The sequence below is a fragment of the Macaca mulatta genome, chromosome 4 (genome assembly GCF_049350105.2).
Source record: "Macaca mulatta isolate MMU2019108-1 chromosome 4, T2T-MMU8v2.0, whole genome shotgun sequence".
Lineage (NCBI taxonomy): Eukaryota > Metazoa > Chordata > Mammalia > Primates > Cercopithecidae > Macaca > Macaca mulatta.
In genome coordinates this window covers 64331212-64348654 of record NC_133409.1, presented here as the reverse complement: position 1 = coordinate 64348654, position 17443 = coordinate 64331212, and the positions used below count along the sequence as shown (strand labels likewise).

At 35.1% G+C, this 17443-nt stretch overlaps 1 protein-coding gene across 4 annotated transcripts in view; it reads left to right on the top strand.

Annotated features, from left to right (window-relative positions):
* The window catches only part of SHPRH (SNF2 histone linker PHD RING helicase), an 84575-nt gene that overhangs the window by 11957 nt on the left and 55175 nt on the right, over window positions 1-17443 (top strand). For 2 of the 4 annotated variants that reach the window (XM_077998436.1, XM_077998437.1), the window contains exons 4-13: window positions 396-528; window positions 1877-2095; window positions 3999-4077; window positions 4710-4860; window positions 6315-6423; window positions 7022-7278; window positions 8853-9512; window positions 10773-11024; window positions 11843-11921; window positions 17272-17435. In XM_077998436.1, coding sequence (XP_077854562.1) covers window positions 450-528; window positions 1877-2095; window positions 3999-4077; window positions 4710-4860; window positions 6315-6423; window positions 7022-7278; window positions 8853-9512; window positions 10773-11024; window positions 11843-11921; window positions 17272-17435 — 2049 coding nt within the window. In that variant the 5' untranslated portion in view covers window positions 396-449. 4 annotated transcript variants of the gene reach the window in all.

Here is a 17443-nt window from a genome sequence, read left to right as displayed (position 1 = left end):
TATTACTTAGGAGTTGTGAGTTTTTTTCTCTAAGTGCTGGACATAACAATCAGAAAAACAGCTGATAAAGTCATAATAAACATTAAATGATTATATGGCAAATTATGCTTATTTGAAATGCACCCACTAATATAATTTATTTCTTTGGTTAACTCTGTGTTTACCTTATTGTAAATATTAAAGGAATATTTGCAGAGTCAATATGCAAGTCTAAAGGCAGAGTGTAAAGGGATCTGAGCTGGTTGGGATTTTTGCATTATTCCTGTGCTTTTATTTTGTCATGGCCAGAAATTCTTGGCTGGCGTTTATTCCACCTCTCCTTTGCAGTCTGACAAATAATTTCAAAAGCCTGGTTCCCATAAAGACCAGATAACTTTGCTCTGTTTCTTGGCAAGACGTTGCATCTTTGGTCAGGACTGCAGATTCAGAGTTGTCTGCCATTGGTCACCATGGGAGAGTGTGGATGGCTTGGTGCAGCTCATCAACACTACTGGAAAAAGAGCCCAAATTCTCCAAGTTCTGCTCATGGTGGGTCAGCATTATTTCAGGTGCAAATTATAGAACATTGTCATACTGGAGTATTTAAAAATCAATTTCTAACTTTGATTGTTATTTCTCTAGTACATTTTTTGCAATGCTTTATAATATCAGTAATAGTAAATCATTTTGCAAGTTAGATACTTTAAATGAGGAAACCTCTGGTTTTGGGATTAGAAGGAATGAATTTAAGTACATGTAGAGTTTTTAAAGCTATGGCCTTTTAAAAATATTACAAATTTGTGCATTTTAAAACCTGGTATCTAAGGAAAGCTTCAAATTTAGCTATTAATCTTAGATTATATAATTACAGTAAAAGTCTAAAAGAACCAAGCATAAAGCTATACATTAATTGTGAAGTTTTGGAAATTTTACATGGCATATTTTTTATTGGAAAAAAGTAAGTCATGAATTTTTTGGTGTGATCTTTTAGTTTTAGAAGTTATGAGGTGTGTCCTGTAAAAGTATATAGGCCTCTTTCAAAGCAGTTCAGAAATAAATGATAGACTTTTTCACCTTGAAAGAGTTACGTTTTTAATAAAGAACCATTAACTGAAAGGAGTTTGTAAATATGTTCAAGGTTTTTATTACTTTTTTCATGTTATAGTAAGCATAAATCTTCTTCCACAGAACAATTGTGCCCACCAAATGAAATTAGTATTTTTACTATTTTACAAATTTGCATTGATAACTTAATAATCACTTGTCTTCCAATTGGCTGCTACTGCTACCAAATGCCTATCCTTTTTTAGCATAAGAAATAAAATGAGAACCCGTTTCTTATTGGGCATAGAACAGTTATGTCTCCATATGGATTTTGTATGTTAAAATTGTAAAAGTAAAATAAGTGTTCCTGTATAAACTTCAAACAGTATTCACATTGAGTTCCTCAAATGTTTGTAAAATATCTGCAGTGGACAATACACGTGTCAGCTACGTGTCAGCTTCTCTGAGGGGCTACAAAAATGAAAAACTTTGCCTTTGTCTCACTGGGGAAGGGACCAATGGACATAAATGATTGCAGTTGGTATTGCAGTAGATTACAATGTAATATTACTATATCCAGAATATAAAAGGATTGCACAACAGAGGAGAACATAATTCCAGCCAGGGAAAGCAAAAGAAAATGCCATGGAAAAAGTAGCAGTTAAACTTCCTTGAAGAATGGATGAGTAGATTTTTGATTAATGAAAAATTAAAGATAGGGCCTTTCAGTGACAAAACACGCTGAGCAAGAACCCAGAGTTGGGCAAGTTCATCGTATGCTCTTAGAATAAGAATTGCTTATAGTTAGAAAAGTCACGTCAGTTTTTGAGTACATTTGTTGTGTGATGTACAGATGTGTTGGAAGAGGATGAAGATGATCCGGAGAATGAGCCAGAGGGACAAGACATTGACGAGCTGTATCACTTTGTGAAACAAACACATCAGCAAGAAACACGGTCCATCCAAGTGGATGTCCAGCATCCTGCACTGATCCCTGTGTTGAGACCCTACCAAAGAGAGGCTGTCAATTGGATGCTACAACAAGAGTGTTTCAGAAGCAGTCCTGCTACTGGTAAGAATAAGATGTTTAAAGAAAAATTGATTAGAGAGATTACATCAGAGACAATTAGGGCAGGGGGAAATTAATCATTAAAATAAACATCCTGAAAATATAAGATAAAATGGGTGCTATGAACAAAATTATTTTCTAAGAAATTCTTTAAAATTGAAATCTAGAAAAATGAATTTGTGGGTTTCTTCATTCAGAAAAGTTTGAAATGGTTTTTCCTGCCAAAAGGAAATCAAAAGCTGCCTCAATTGGAATTTTTGAAAACCAAGAAATTTTTTTTACATTCTTTTCAAACAAAGAATTGCTGTTCAGAATCTGGTCCAGTGGGAATCTTACTGATCATCTGTAAGAAACTCACAATGTAATGGTGAATGTTAGTGACAGAAAGCAAATTTACAAAAGTAGGAGACTTATGTGTGACTAATTTACCTAGATTTTGCATTTTTTCTTTACAATAATGTCATCTGTTGAGTATTTTTATGAAAGTAGTAGTTTTACGGGAGGCTTTTATGCCACTTCTTTATTGCTGTCTTTTTTCAGTAACTTTGTGGGGGTAAAAGTGATTTTTGGTTACATGGACGAATTGTGTAGTGGTGAAGTCTGGACTTTTAGTGTACCCATCACCTGAATAGTGTATATTGTACCACTATGTATTTTTTCATCCCTCACTTCCCTTCTGAGTCTCCAGTATCCATTGTACTACTCTGTATGCACCCATGTACTTATAGCTTAGCTCACACTTGTAAATAAGAATATGTGGTATTTGTTTTTCTGTTCCAGAGTTACTTCACTTGGGATAATGACCTCCATTTTCATCCAAGTTGCTGCAAAAAACATTATTTCATTCTTTCTTATGGCTGTATAGTATTCCATGGTTTCCATGGTGTGTATACACACCTGCTCCCCTCCACCCACATTTTCTTTATCCACTCATTGATTGATGGGCACTTAAGTTGGTTCCATATCTTTGCAATTGTCAATTCGTACTGCAATAAACATGTGAGCATGGGTGTCTTTTTGATATAGTGACTTGTTTTCCTTTAGGGAACAAGTTCCAGTAGTGTTCTGGAGTGAATGATAGATCTACTCTTAGTTCTTTGAGAAATCTCCATACTGTTTTCCATAGAGATTGTACTAATTTGCATTCCCATCAGTAGTGTAAAAGCATTCCCTTTTTACTGCCTTTGTGCCAACATCTATAGATTTTTGAATTTTTAATGGCTATTTTATTCTAGAAGATAAAAATATAAAATACCTATTAATCTCTAAAGAAGCCAACTAAAAATTACTTGCTGTTTCATTGGTGGGTAGAGACATGCTACTTATTTGGCATTTGGTTTAAATAAGTTAAAATATTAAGGGGAAGGATAGTGGAAGATTCTGGTAGAAACAAACTCAGCACTTCTGAGTTATGGTTTTAGATTTTTTTTTCCCAGTTAAGTAAGCCTTTCTTCTCACTCTCAGACCCATAGAAGAGGTCAGGTCTGATTCGGGTAAATGTGTTAGCCAGCTGGCATATGTCTATTGAGTTATTCAAAGACTTCATATAATTTATTGCAAGATTTATTTAAAAAGACTCATTTATCAGGTAGGGACTGGTTATATGTATCAGTTTTCTGTTAATTCTCTGTAATCAGCTACAGTTTGCTTATCTGTCCCATTTGCTGATGTGGATTTGTGCCCAAAACAAAGAGAGCTAAAGAGTAATACCAGAAGAAAGGAAACTGAGGGACCTTTAGCTTTTTACTCACATGTTAAGTATGTGGCTTTTCCAAAATGAGATTTCACAAGAATATGGGTATCACTATGTCAGAGTATCCTCACAGTTAACCTATTCGTATTTTAATGTGATTATCTGACTGAAGGCAAAACAAAAATTTGTTATTATGATTATATTTTTCTTTAGAAAGTGCCCTGCACTTCTTATGGCGAGAGATTGTTACATCTGAGGGTCTGAAACTCTACTATAATCCATATACAGGCTGGTAAGGCAAAATTTTACTTATATGCTTGATTTAAAAAATAAATATAATGAAAAACTGTCTGAGATTGTTAGCATATCTGTAACTTTGGCTTTACCTCATGAAGGAGTCAAAGGTGAAGTCTTATTAGACATCTCTATGGATAGGATAGATTTAGAATTAATAGCACTTGTCATTTTTCAGTGAATGAATTTGGAATAATAGACATAAGGTGCTTAGTTATCAAGATTTAAAGAGATTATTATTCTAAGTAAAAATGTTATCTTGTTTATTATGGGGCCAGTTTTTTTTTTTTTTTTTTTCTTAGTAATCATTAAACATCATGAATGAATCAGTAGTTATTGCCCTTTGTATTTTTCTTTTTATTCATAGATTCATAAAGGTCATAGAAAGAAGGCAGACATGTTCCCTTTTGACTGCCACTCATTTCTGCGGAGTTACGTGTCAGCTCAGGCAGTTTTTTTGGTTATCACATTTCTTATGTTCGTAATCTAAGGTTTGAATTATTTTACCCTAAAATACAGTTTCAGTAAACTTAGACTTTATGCATTGCTTCCAGTTCTCTTTAGAAAAAGTATAATTTGTATTCACATTCTTGTGATGTGATTTATCTTGTTTTTTTTTTTTTTCCTTAGCATCATTCGTGAGTACCCAAATTGTGGGCTGCAGTTGCTTGGTGGAATTTTAGCAGATGAGATGGGTCTTGGAAAGACAGTGGAGGTTTTGGCTCTGATTCTGACACATACTCGACAAGATGTCAAACAAGATACTCTCACTCTTCCTGAGGTAGGAGGGGTACAGTAGGGCTTGCAAAAGCAAGGGACATATGTTCTCGAAAAGCATCATATGTTGAACATTTGCTTGGCACTTAAGTCAACACTTTCTGTTCACTCTGTGGGTAATGATTTATATTAGTGGTTAGTTAACTTCAAGTGGGCAGAGAGAATGGGGTGTTTGTGACCCAGAAGGTTTATTTTTTAAGTAATGTTGGCCAACCTGGAAGAGAATTAGCAGTCACTTACTAAACTTCCTTCTAGTTGGCAGAGAAACTCCTTTACAAAAGTACTGTTGACTCCTCAAATGTTTTGTCACTAATAAAGTCTCCATATTACTACTAAATATTTTTAAGAGCTATTTAAAAATATTGTACAAATCTCAGATATATAAATCTTAGAACCAAATAATTAGAACTTTGTTAAAGAACAGGTAGCTTAGTAAATAGATTGCTAAATGAAACAAATTTCAAGTCCTTGTCCCAAAATACATAATTGTGTATAAAAATATAAATTTTGGAGTTACAGAAACAAAATCCACTAAGGCAAATATAGTATATAGCTCATATTTTCTAGTAATGAAATCCAAAATCAGCGTTTACATTAAATCTTGCTGAAATGAAGTCAGTAGTTAAAGGTGTAATTATAATTAATTACATCCAGGATCCACCAGTCTCACAGCTTTAGCATTATGTTATCTTTCAGTAGGGTCAAGTTTGCAGAATTAGCCTTTCAGATTTGAATAGGAAATAGAAAAAATTATGTTTTCTTTGTAGAAGTGTGACTTGGAATATGTTGATTTAGCTCAGTAACTTCTCTCTGAGATGTCCTACTCATTACTCCTTTAATTCCAGGTTATTTTCATATTATTATAAATTCAATGGGTTAATTTTATATTTAAATATACCTTTAAAAGTTAATTTCAGGCCGGGCATGGTGGCTCACGCCTGTAATTCCCAGCACTTTGGGAGGCTGAGGCAGGCGGATCACGAGGTCAGGAGATTGAGACCATCCTGGCTAACATGGTGAAACCCCGTCTCTACTAAAAATACAAAAAATTAGCCAGGCGTGGTGGCGGGTGCCGGTAGTCCCAGCTACTCAGGAGGCTGAGGCAGGAGAATGGCGGGAATCTGGGAGGCGGAGCTGGCAGTGAGCCGAGATCGCGCCACTGTACTCCAGCCTGGGTGACAGAGCTAGACGCCGTCTCAAAAAAAAAAAACTTAATTTTGGAGGTTCCACACATAACATTTAGGTAATTTAAGATAATATGCACATATTTTTTAAGTGATAGCTAGCTGTAAACTCAGAAATAAAACAATGTATGTATCTACAGCTATTTGGCCCTTTCTCTTGCAAGTTTTTTACAACTGTTTTGCATTTCCATAAAGAAGGAAAGTTAATTTCAATAAACAATTCAGAATACTGAGAGCAAAACACTGTGTAACTACTGACTGTTGTTTGTATCAGGGAAAAGTGGTGAATTACTTTATTCCGTCACATTATTTTGGAGGAAAACTGAAAGAGACAGAAATCCAGAATATCGAATTTGAACCAAAAGAAAAAGTTCAATGCCCTCGTAAGTATGACATCTCTTAAGGGAAATACCTTTTTGTAGTGATCTTTGCTAAAGTTCTTGCAATCCTTAGAGATATCTTGTAATTGTTATAAATAATTGTTTTTACAGTTATGTATGCTTTTCATAAATGAATTCAATTACAAGTCATAATATCTTAACAAAAGTAAAGATGTATTCTTTTGTTTGACTTGGCCCAGGTAGTTCTTGCTCAATCTGTTGTATTTAAATCTCTTTAGCTTGCAGTTTAAACCAGGCTTTATTTATCTTTTAGGAAATGAACGTTTCATATACTAATCATTGCGTATACTTACATAATTGTGAGAGTTTTCTTTTATAATTCTGAATGATTGTTGTTTTATAACATTAACAATTCAATATGAGTAATTCTTCCTTCAATTATTTGTATTACACTAATTTGTTTCTTAATATGCTGAGATACATTTTTATTACATATTTTTTCAAAATGACACTATGTTGTAATAAATCTTTGATTTATTTTTTTCTTAACTCAGTCCTCATGCAGATTAAGATTAACCAAGTTTTACTTTCTTTTCATTTTAATTATTTTGACTGAATTAGCATATCCTTTTACATTTAGCTACACGTGTGATGATCCTGACAGCTGTGAAGGAAATGAATGGAAAAAAAGGAGTGTCCATCCTTTCCATCTATAAGTATGTCAGTTCTATATATAGATACGATGTTCAACGGAACAGGAGTCTTTTGAAACGGATGCTGAAATGTTTAATTTTTGAAGGTCTCGTGAAACAGATCAAAGGCCATGGTTTTTCTGGGACTTTTACATTAGGAAAGAATTACAAGGAGGAAGATATATGTGATAAAACAAAAAAGCAGGTAACAGAGCTTAAGTTAAGCTGCATATTAAGTACACGTATGTGATACCTTACCGAGTACATTGACAGATCCCACCTTGACACTGAAACTCTTACAATATGAAGATAAAAAACAAAATAGGAAGAGTACTTATATCTGTAACTTATATTTTCTACTTTGTGGATATAAACTCCATGAGAGTAACTTTATTTTGGCTATCATTAAACCCAGAGGATAATGCTTGGCACATAACAAATACTCAGATATTTATTGAATGAATTATAAAATTAGTTGGCTAAGCGTATTATAGAGTCTAAAGCATCTTCTGTATTATTTATTTTTAGTATTTTTTTAAGAGACAAGGCGTCTGTCTATTGCCCTGGCTAGAATGCAGTGGTCATAGCTAACTGCAGCCTTGAACTCCTGTGCCAAGCTATCATCTTGCCTTAGCCTCCCAAGTAATTATGAGTACAGGCTCATGCTACCATGCCTGGTTAATTTTTCTTATTTTTTGTAGAGATGGGGTTCTCACTGTGTTGCCCAGGCAGGTCTGGAACTACTAAATTCTTATTTTCTTTATATTATTATCTTATAAAATTTCTGCATTTTGTTAGAAAACTGCTTCTGTTGGGCCAGTAATTTCAGTTTGCTTTTAGGAAAATAGTTAAAATATTTGCAATCATAAATAAAGACTAAAGACAACAAGTCAAAATGTGGAACTAGCAGCTTGGCCACCAAGAAAAAGACAAAAAAATTATTTCCTGGAGTAGAAAGTCTGGTATTGTCCTTGGGTAGCATTGAAGACAGCAATCAACTGTGCTTTTGGTAATCCTGCTACCACCAAAACGAGAAAATTTCCCATTGAATACATGTTGTGTCTTAACTCCGCTGTTCGACCTCAGCCCTGATATCACTTGGAGGAAGCTGTCCCTGTTACCTACCTGCCTATCATACTCCCACTATGTTGTACAACCCTCTTAGGTATTCCTATAGCATCATTTTACTTTTTACTGTTCTCACTTTTCCAGTAGACCCCTTTGAGACCAGGGGCCAAATATTGTTCATATTTGTGTCCCTAGCATCTAACACAACTACTGGCACAGAATTGGCATTTAATAAGTAATTATAAGAGAGGACACATGTAGAAAAGGGAAGGAAAGAAGGAATCAATTTGCTAATTGCAGTAATCAGTGGATTATCTTTTACTTTCTTTGGATGCAATATGTTAGTACTTGGTATTTTTGTAGTTGCCCCAATTTGTGTATTTGTGTACTTGAAAGTACTAGTCTTGTATTGATTTAGGCAGACTAAATCATAGTATGTTAATAACAAAATATCAGTAGCTTCCTTTATCTTCCTAACTTTTTGTCTCTTCAAATCTTATACTTGTAGAGCCTTCCTTTTCTTTTGCGATAAAGTGAGGGTCCTTACAGAGGGCAGATTGGAAACCACTTATCAGGAGTGATTCTCCTCAGGGAAAAGGGTAGCAAAGACTGGCTGCTAGATTTTTATATGAAGTACTTACATAAAGTCAGGCGTTTAATTTCAGAAGTGCAACTATGTTGAAATCAATTAATTAAATATTTTTTTCATAGGCAGTAGGGAGTCCAAGGAAAATTCAGAAAGAATCTAGAAAATCAGGGAACAAGGACACAGATTCTGAATACTTGCCATCAAACACCTCTGATGATGATGACGATCCTTACTATTATTATTATAAGGCCAGGAGAAATCGTAGTAAATTGAGGAAAAAGCCTATTCCATCCACAAAAAAGGGAAAAAGTCAACCATTTATCAATCCCCATTCACAAGGTCTCTGTCCAGCTACTAGCAACTCCGGAATAACTGATGTTGCTGTATCTAAAAGTACATGTATCTCTGAATTCAACCAAGAAAATGAAACAGAGGACTGTGCTGAATCTCTAAATGCTGATGTTAGTGATGTGCCACCTTCTAATACCATGAGTCCCTTTAACACCTCTGATTATCGCTTTGAGTGCATATGTGGTGAACTTGATCAGATAGATCGTAAGCCTCGTGTTCAGTGCCTGAAGTGTCACCTGTGGCAGCATGCAAAGTGCGTGAATTATGATGAGAAAAATCTGAAGATCAAGCCTTTTTATTGCCCCCACTGCCTTGTTGCAATGGAGCCAGTGTCAACAAGAGCAACTCTGATCATCTCTCCAAGTTCCATCTGTCACCAGTGGGTGGATGAGATCAACAGGCATGTGAGGTCATCATCTCTTCGAGTCTTGGTAAGGCCACTTGGACTAGAGGGAGAGGAAGATGTGAAGTTTTTCTTGTTCATGATAGTTTCCGAATCTTTGTTTCTTTGTTGTTTATCCTCAAAACTAACTGAATGATTTAAAGTAATGTTAAAGCTTAAAGAAAAAAATTGAGACTAAGAACTAGAACAGTACAGTGTTATTCTTTTCTAACATCAGAATTTCAGCAGTTTAAGCATTCTGAATATAAAGATGTGAACACTTTTTAAAAATTCTTGAGTATGTAAATGAAAAAATCTTGGTATAAGCATTTATAGTCTTCAGAGAGAAATGCAATCCAAAGGCAGCACTGTGGTATAGGAGCTACTTATCTGACCTGCCATCTCTTAGCTCCAGAATCATCCTCTAAAGCTTCAGTTACCTCAGCTGTAAAATAAGAGTTTACTTATACAGCAAATCTTTATTGACCACTTAAATTATGTGCCAGGAACTGTGCTGAGTTTTAAAAATAGTATCCAGTCATTTGTGAAGATTATATGATTTCATCAAGTACTGGGCACATAGTAATATTATTGTTTCCTAATATTAATACCCATCACTAATTTCATTCTTCCTTCTTTCCATGCAAATGTTACTGAAGGTTTTTATATTTCATCCACTCTACATAGGCATGGAGAATACAGTAATAAGTAAAACAATTTTTGCTGTTAAGAAGCTCTGTTCCGTGTGGGTAGGCAAAGCTTTGAGTCTTAGTTCCATCAGTTTTGAGCAAGTCACTTTATTTTTCTTATGTGTGGGATAGGAATGTTAACTACCAACAGAGTTATTGTTGAAGTTTGGAGATAATGCTTAGCACAGTATCTGAAATATAAAAGATGTTTCATAAATAATAGCTCTTATTTTTCTACATTTTCATACCATTGTGCTTTCACATATGCTATTGATTCCATCCTCTTACCTACATATAGCCCTTTTCTTTTTTTGCCACCTATGAGAACCTTTAAGATATACCTCAGGTTTTAACTCCTCTGTGATTTCACCTTCTCCGCTACAGAATTGGTCTTTCCACTGTGATGCTGTCATGTTTACATTTATTACAGTTTGTTGCACATCAATTATGTAATTCGTCTTCCACACTGGAACATGTCTTTCTCTAAACAGATATGGGATCTGTCTCATAGCATGAATGCTCCTAAGAAAATAGAGAGGACTTAGTAAAGGTATAAATGAGTGAATATTTCATTGCCTTTAGTGAGCCTTTTTGCAGTAACTGCCTGTATTATTTCCTAGGTATATCAAGGAGTGAAGAAAGATGGCTTTTTACAACCTCATTTTTTGGCAGAACAGGATATAGTTATTATCACCTATGATGTACTTCGTTCAGAATTAAATTATGTCGATATCCCACATAGCAATAGTGAGGATGGGCGTCGACTACGGAACCAGAAGCGCTATATGGCTATCCCGAGCCCCCTAGTAGCTGTGGAGTGGTGGAGGATCTGCCTTGATGAAGCTCAGATGGTTGAATGTCCCGCAGTAAAAGTGAGAGTTTCTGCAAAATCTTTTGAGGGCTGGGGAAGAAGTGGTAAATGGAATTAGGGGAACTTGAGTAGTTTAATAGTTTAAGCATAGTTAACCTGTAGTACTGATATTGGTCACAAGTTTGTTATTAAATACTACTGGTGCTTTTCTCTTGTGCTTTGAACTACATAACCCTTTGAAATTAATTTTGTACTCTGTGAATCTTGGCTCTATGTGAAATATATATTTCTCAGTAAGATGTCAATTTATATATGATGCATATCAAAGTAAACTGTGTTTAGGAACTTCTATAAGCATTTCTGCTAACTGGGAGCTCATCATGTAGCCTCAGATAGCTTTGAACCGTAGTTGACTTTGACAGTCTTTTAAATCAGAGGCCAAATGGTAGCAGAAAATACTACTTTAGAGACAGAATTTTAATTCAGCCTTTGAATGTCATATGTCTTTTTTCTTTTGTCTTTGGCCAGTCTATAACCTGAACTGAATATATGAATCATATCTATTAGTATCTGGAGGATAGAGTGATGTAGGACATGGATCAGTTATTCAGGGGGCTTTTTCATTCTGTATATATTTGAACTACCCCTCTGTTTTAGGGGACTGCGTGGCAGCTTCCCATTAATGAGAACCACTGTACTGGAAGATGGTCCATTGAATATGACATTCAACATTAAGTGTGATAACTGTTAAATAAAAGCAGGTACATCTCACCGGAAGTGTAGCTTTTAATGGGCTGTTTTTCATGAGTATGACTGACTTCTGTGTTCTTTCTCTGGATTTCTGGATTTTATTTTTATTTCATTTTTCTCTCTCATCAGGCTGCAGAAATGGCCCAGCGTTTGAGCGGGATTAATCGGTGGTGTATCAGTGGCACTCCAGTACAGAGAGGATTAGAGGGTAATGTATGGTTTCCTGATATATTGCATGCATTTGGAAAGCTTCATTTTTTAGAGAGAAAAGTATTGTTATGCTTAACCTTTGCTGAAGTCCTTATTGACGTGATAATTCATGTCTTTATAGTTGACTCCTAATAGTTTTAAGCATTTATCTTTTTAAATGGGACTCAGGTGATTTTTCTGTTTATGTATATGAGGACAGATATATATTAAGAGGTCTCATTACCTTAAGTTGAACAATTATTGAACCTGCCTAAACAGCATAGATATGTCTGAATTAAAATCAGAGTTCCAAAGTCATAGGTAGAAAACAGAAAGAATCTAACCCAAAAAGAAACACTAACCCAAAAAGAAACAAAGGGTAGAGGCAGGGAGGAGGAGAGGCAGAAAAAGAGAGAAAGGGAGTTAATTTCAATTGACTGTGTCTATGAAAATGGAGACTAGTTTTTATTGTGTGAACCCATGAATACTAGGGCCATAATTTTAGTAATTATAGAAGTTGTTAATAGCCTTATAATGTCACACTATATGTATATGCCATTATTCCTTGTACCATTGCTTTTCTTGAACATTTAGATTATGTCTAGTTTTTTCCTCCTCTCCACACATACATTGAAATTATCCTTCTACGTTAATCTTATTCAATATCACTTTTTCTGTAGAACAGACACTGCATTTCTAAAACCTTTATTCAAGTTGTGAATATCTAAAATGAAAAGTTTAACTAAATCTTGTTTTATGTATTTCCCTAAAAGCTGTTATTAAAGTGTAGTTAAATTACAAAATTTAAACATACTTGGAGTTCTGTAGTAAATACTCATCTTCAAAACTTATCTTTCTGAAAACCCAAGTTTTTGTATGTTTGTGTTCAGCAGCATGACTTACTCTGCTAAAACAGAAATCTCAGCATCTGTTACTTTGACCTTTAAAAGCAGTGTTTTCCAATCATTATTTTTAGGAGGAAAAGGTTTTCTAGTAATATTTTCTAGTATATATTTAAATATGTGCATAACTTAAATGTTACGTTTAGATACATATTTATAGAATCATATCAGGTTCGGTAAAGGACCACATTTAGTGGTCTCCTTTCATGTTTGGAAACTGTCAGAATTGTAAATAGGCATTAATAAGGTCTAAGATCTTACTCAGCTCAAAAGTTAACTGAGAGGATATAGAAAAGAGTACATGATTATCAGAGTTACTCTTTCTCATTTTAATATTGAGAGAATATGAGCAATAATTTCTTAGTTCCTGGGTAGGTTTTTTTGGAGATATAAGATGTTGGCAAGTGTTTTGAGCACCTGTCACCGTTCAACAAATTCTTGAGTAATTTTTTAAAAAACAGCTTTATTTTATTTATATCTTTGAACTTCATTGAGGTATGAATGACATAGAATATAACTAAATATTTAAAATACCACATTTGAAAAGTTTTGACATGTATGTGTAGCCATGAATATATTTGCACAATAAGGCAAGTTTCCTCATGTTCCGTGTCAGCTCCAAAAGAGCTTTTCCAGACTTTCTAGAAATTTGTCTTTCCCCCTTGCCTCCATATCTCTCTGGTATCTTTATGATTCTTGCAATTAAATGGTTTTTTTCTAGTTGTCACACTAGGAATGTTAGCCTACTCATGACTTACTATGTTGTATTTGGACATGGAAGTCTCATTTCTTTTCTTTTTGTGCTAAACTAGGGTTTCTCAACATTGACATTTGGGGCCAGATAATTCATCTTCTTTGGGAACTGTCCTGATGTTTTAGGATGTTTAGCTTCTACCCACTAGATGCTGGTAGCACTCCTACAATTCTGACACCCAGAAATGTCTTCAGAAATTGCCAGACTGAAATAATGTCATCTACTTGGAGTGTCAAATATGGAAGAATGCTTCCTAACACTTTCCATCCCCTACACTGTGTGTCTACATAATGTATTCATTTGTATATAGAAATCATTGGCTTTGGGGAATATAAAAACCAGGGTTTACATCCTGACTTACTAGTTGTTTGTCCATAAACAAATTCCTTAAACATTTAAGTCCTTATTTTTCTTATCTGTAAAATAACGTGTTTTAAAGGTGAATTATGATGAAGTATACAAAGGATTTAGCACAGTACCTAACAAATATTAAATATTCAGTGAATGATAGTTGCTTCTACTTCTGCTTTTGTTGTTTTTTTTTCCATTTATGTAGTCATTTATGTATTTTAGTGTTTTGAAAGTGTTGACTTTAAAATAACAAATGCTTTGTGATGCATTTATTATTTCATTTATTATTATTTATGTGTTTCATTTATTTCTTTGTGAGGTAGGATAGAATCTTAGTCAGATTTTTGCTGTTAGGAAACCACAGACTGGATAACTACAAAAAAGAGAAGTCTATTTAACTCACAATTCTAGAGGCTGGGACATCTAAGAGCATGACACTGGGAACTGGCGAGGATCATCCCATGGTGGAAGGTGGAAGGGAGTACATAAGATAGAGAAAAGCATCAGGGGCTGGACTCACTTTGTAACAACCAACCCTTGAGATAACTAACCCAATCCCGCAATAATGACATTAATCCACTCATGAGGGTTCCACCCTCATGAACGAGTCACATATTATTAGGTCCCACCGCCTAACATTGTTCATTGAAGTTTAAGCTTCTAACACATGAACTTTTGGGGGATATATTCAAACCATAACAGATGATAAGCAAAAGTACATACAATCCCTGATCTATTGAGCTTACAGCTTAGAGGAGAACATATATTTCTTAAAATATTTCTTACATACTTAGATAAATATCAAAATTGCAATTGAGATAACTTTCACAAATGAAAAAAATGGAAAATTCTAACTATAACAGGTGTCATTAAAAAAAAATCTTATTCTGTAACATCATACAATTGGGATGCAGAAGGAACTGACAACTGAGCTGTGATCTGAAACATTAACATGGGCCAGGTAAAGAGGAAAGAAAAATCCTCTGTTGTAGCGGAAACAGAAAATATTAATGTAAATAGATCATGTGGCAGAAATAGTGTGGCTAGAGCATAAAGAGCTAGGGAGATGATGGTGGATGGAGAGACTAGGTGAGTAGAGATGGGACCATCCATGGAGGATGTTATTCCCCATGTTAAAGAATTTTGTTTTTTTTTCTTAAAAGTAGTAGGAGCTATTGAAACAATTTAAACACAGTGGTTGGGGGTCATTTTGTGGTTACATTTGTATTTCAAAAGATCACTCAAGTCGCAGTGTGGTTTAGAAGAGGGTAAGAGTGGGTGTTAGGATATCAATTGATTGCCTATAAGAAGTAATCTAGGCAAGTGGTGCTGACACTTAATTTGGACTAGGTTTGTCCTAAAGGTACAGAAAAAAGTGGATAAGGCAAAATTAACAAGCCTCAGGGACAGATCAGGAGATACCAAGATTTCTGACTTGCATAAATCCGTGAATGGTGACTGGTTTCCCCAGTGAATACTACCAGAAAAGAAACATGGGCCAGGCGCGGTGGTTCACACTTGTAATCCCAGCACTTTGGGAGGCTGAGACGGGTGGATCATCTGAGATCAGGAGGTCGAGACCAGCCTGGCCAACATGGGGAAGCCTCATCTCTAATAAAAGTATAAAAATTAGCTGGACGTGGTGGTGGGCGCCTATAATCCCAGCTAGTCGGGAGACTGAGGCAGGAGAATCCCTTGAACCTGGGAGGTGGAAGTTGCAGTGGAGTCGAGATTGCACCATTGCCCTCCAGCCTGGGCGACAGAGCAAGACTCTTTCTCAAAAAGAAAAAAAAAAGAAGCACGTGTGCAAAAAGATTATGAATTTGAGATTTCGGCAAGTTGAGTTTGAGATGGCTTTGGGACCTCAAAGAAGAGGTAGCATATAGCAATTGAATTGATTTGAGCTGAAAATATAAATCTGTGAACCTTTGTATAGCAGTGATGCATTGGTTCTTTCAGGTGTTGCTAACTCCCAGCAACCATCAAGGTAACTTAATTCAATCTAAAGATTTGTTGATCATCATCAGAATAAGTGTTGTAGGTGTGGGAAGGATATTTGTATTATTATTTTATGGCTTCTGAAGAGAATATATGCCCATTGTGGAAAAGTTTGAACTGTACATAAAAGTATAAATAAAATTACAAACTGTACATGGTGGCCCACACCTGTAATTCCAGCACTTTGGGAGGCTGAGGTGGGAGGATAACTTGAGCCCAGGAGTTCGAGATCAGTCTGGGCAGCATAGGGAAACCCTGTCTCTACAGAAAATAAAAAAAAGTAGCCAGGCATGGTGGCACACACCTATGATCTCAGCTACTCGGGAGGCTGAGGTAGGATCACTGAGCCCAGGAGGTTGAGGCTGCAGTGAGCTAAGATGGTGCCACTGCAGTCCAGCCTGGGCAACAGCAAGACTTTGTCTCAAAAAAAAAAAAAAAAAAATTAAAAAAATTACACTCATAGTCTTCATTTGAAGACAAAACCACATCGAATCTTTTCTATGTAGATGTTTATATATTTGAGCTTATTCTGCCTGCACAATTTTATATTCCTTTTTTTTTTCCCACTTAACATCATATCCAAAGCAGTTTTTCTTAACTCCTTACAGATAAATATATGGAAAACTGTTTAGGGTATGCTAAGTGGGCGGGTGGAGGGGAATAGAATATAAAATTGAGTGTGCCCAGTAAAGAGATATACAAGAAGTCCCATGCTCTAAAGCTAACACATACAAGGCATGCTGAATCAGAAAAGAAAAATAGTTCTATTTTATGGGATTACCATAATTTATTTATTTGAGTCATTTTTCTACATATTGTTGCTATGAATATCACTGTCTTATCTATAATATAGATAAATCTTATCTATATTTTTATTACTCTCTTAGCCTTCTTTTCTAGGAGAATTATTAGATAAAGGATATGAGGAATATTGCATCAGAGAATATTCTTCATGTCATCTGTGTGATTAGAAATTCTTTTTTCCAATCCAGCAAATCTTGCGTCTATTGGTTTCAGAGCATGGTATTTCTTACGTATGTCTTACCAAGTACATTCAGTTGAGTGGTTTTTTGGTTTAACTTCTGATAGAAATTTCAGATTTTTGAATTAAGTATAAGCTTTGTTTAATGAATTATTCTATAAACCTAACATTATTTTAGCACCTAGCACAAAACCTAGGGCAGAATAGATGCTCAATAAATATAAATGGAATTGGAATTGAATTTCAGATTTAAGAGCCTATACAGCCTGTATTTTAATTCATGGAAAGTTCTATGTGCATGTAATGTCTGTAGAAACGCTTCTGCAAACTAGTAATGAAGTAATAGAGTTATTCTCAATGTACTTTATTTTTTTCTTTTCAGATCTTTTTGGGTTAGTGGTCTTTCTTGGTATTGAACCTTACTGTGTCAAACACTGGTGGGTTCGACTTCTCTATCGGCCTTACTGCAAGAAGAATCCTCAGCATCTCTACAGCTTTATTGCCAAGATACTGTGGAGGTCTGCAAAGAAAGATGTAATTGACCAAGTCAGTAC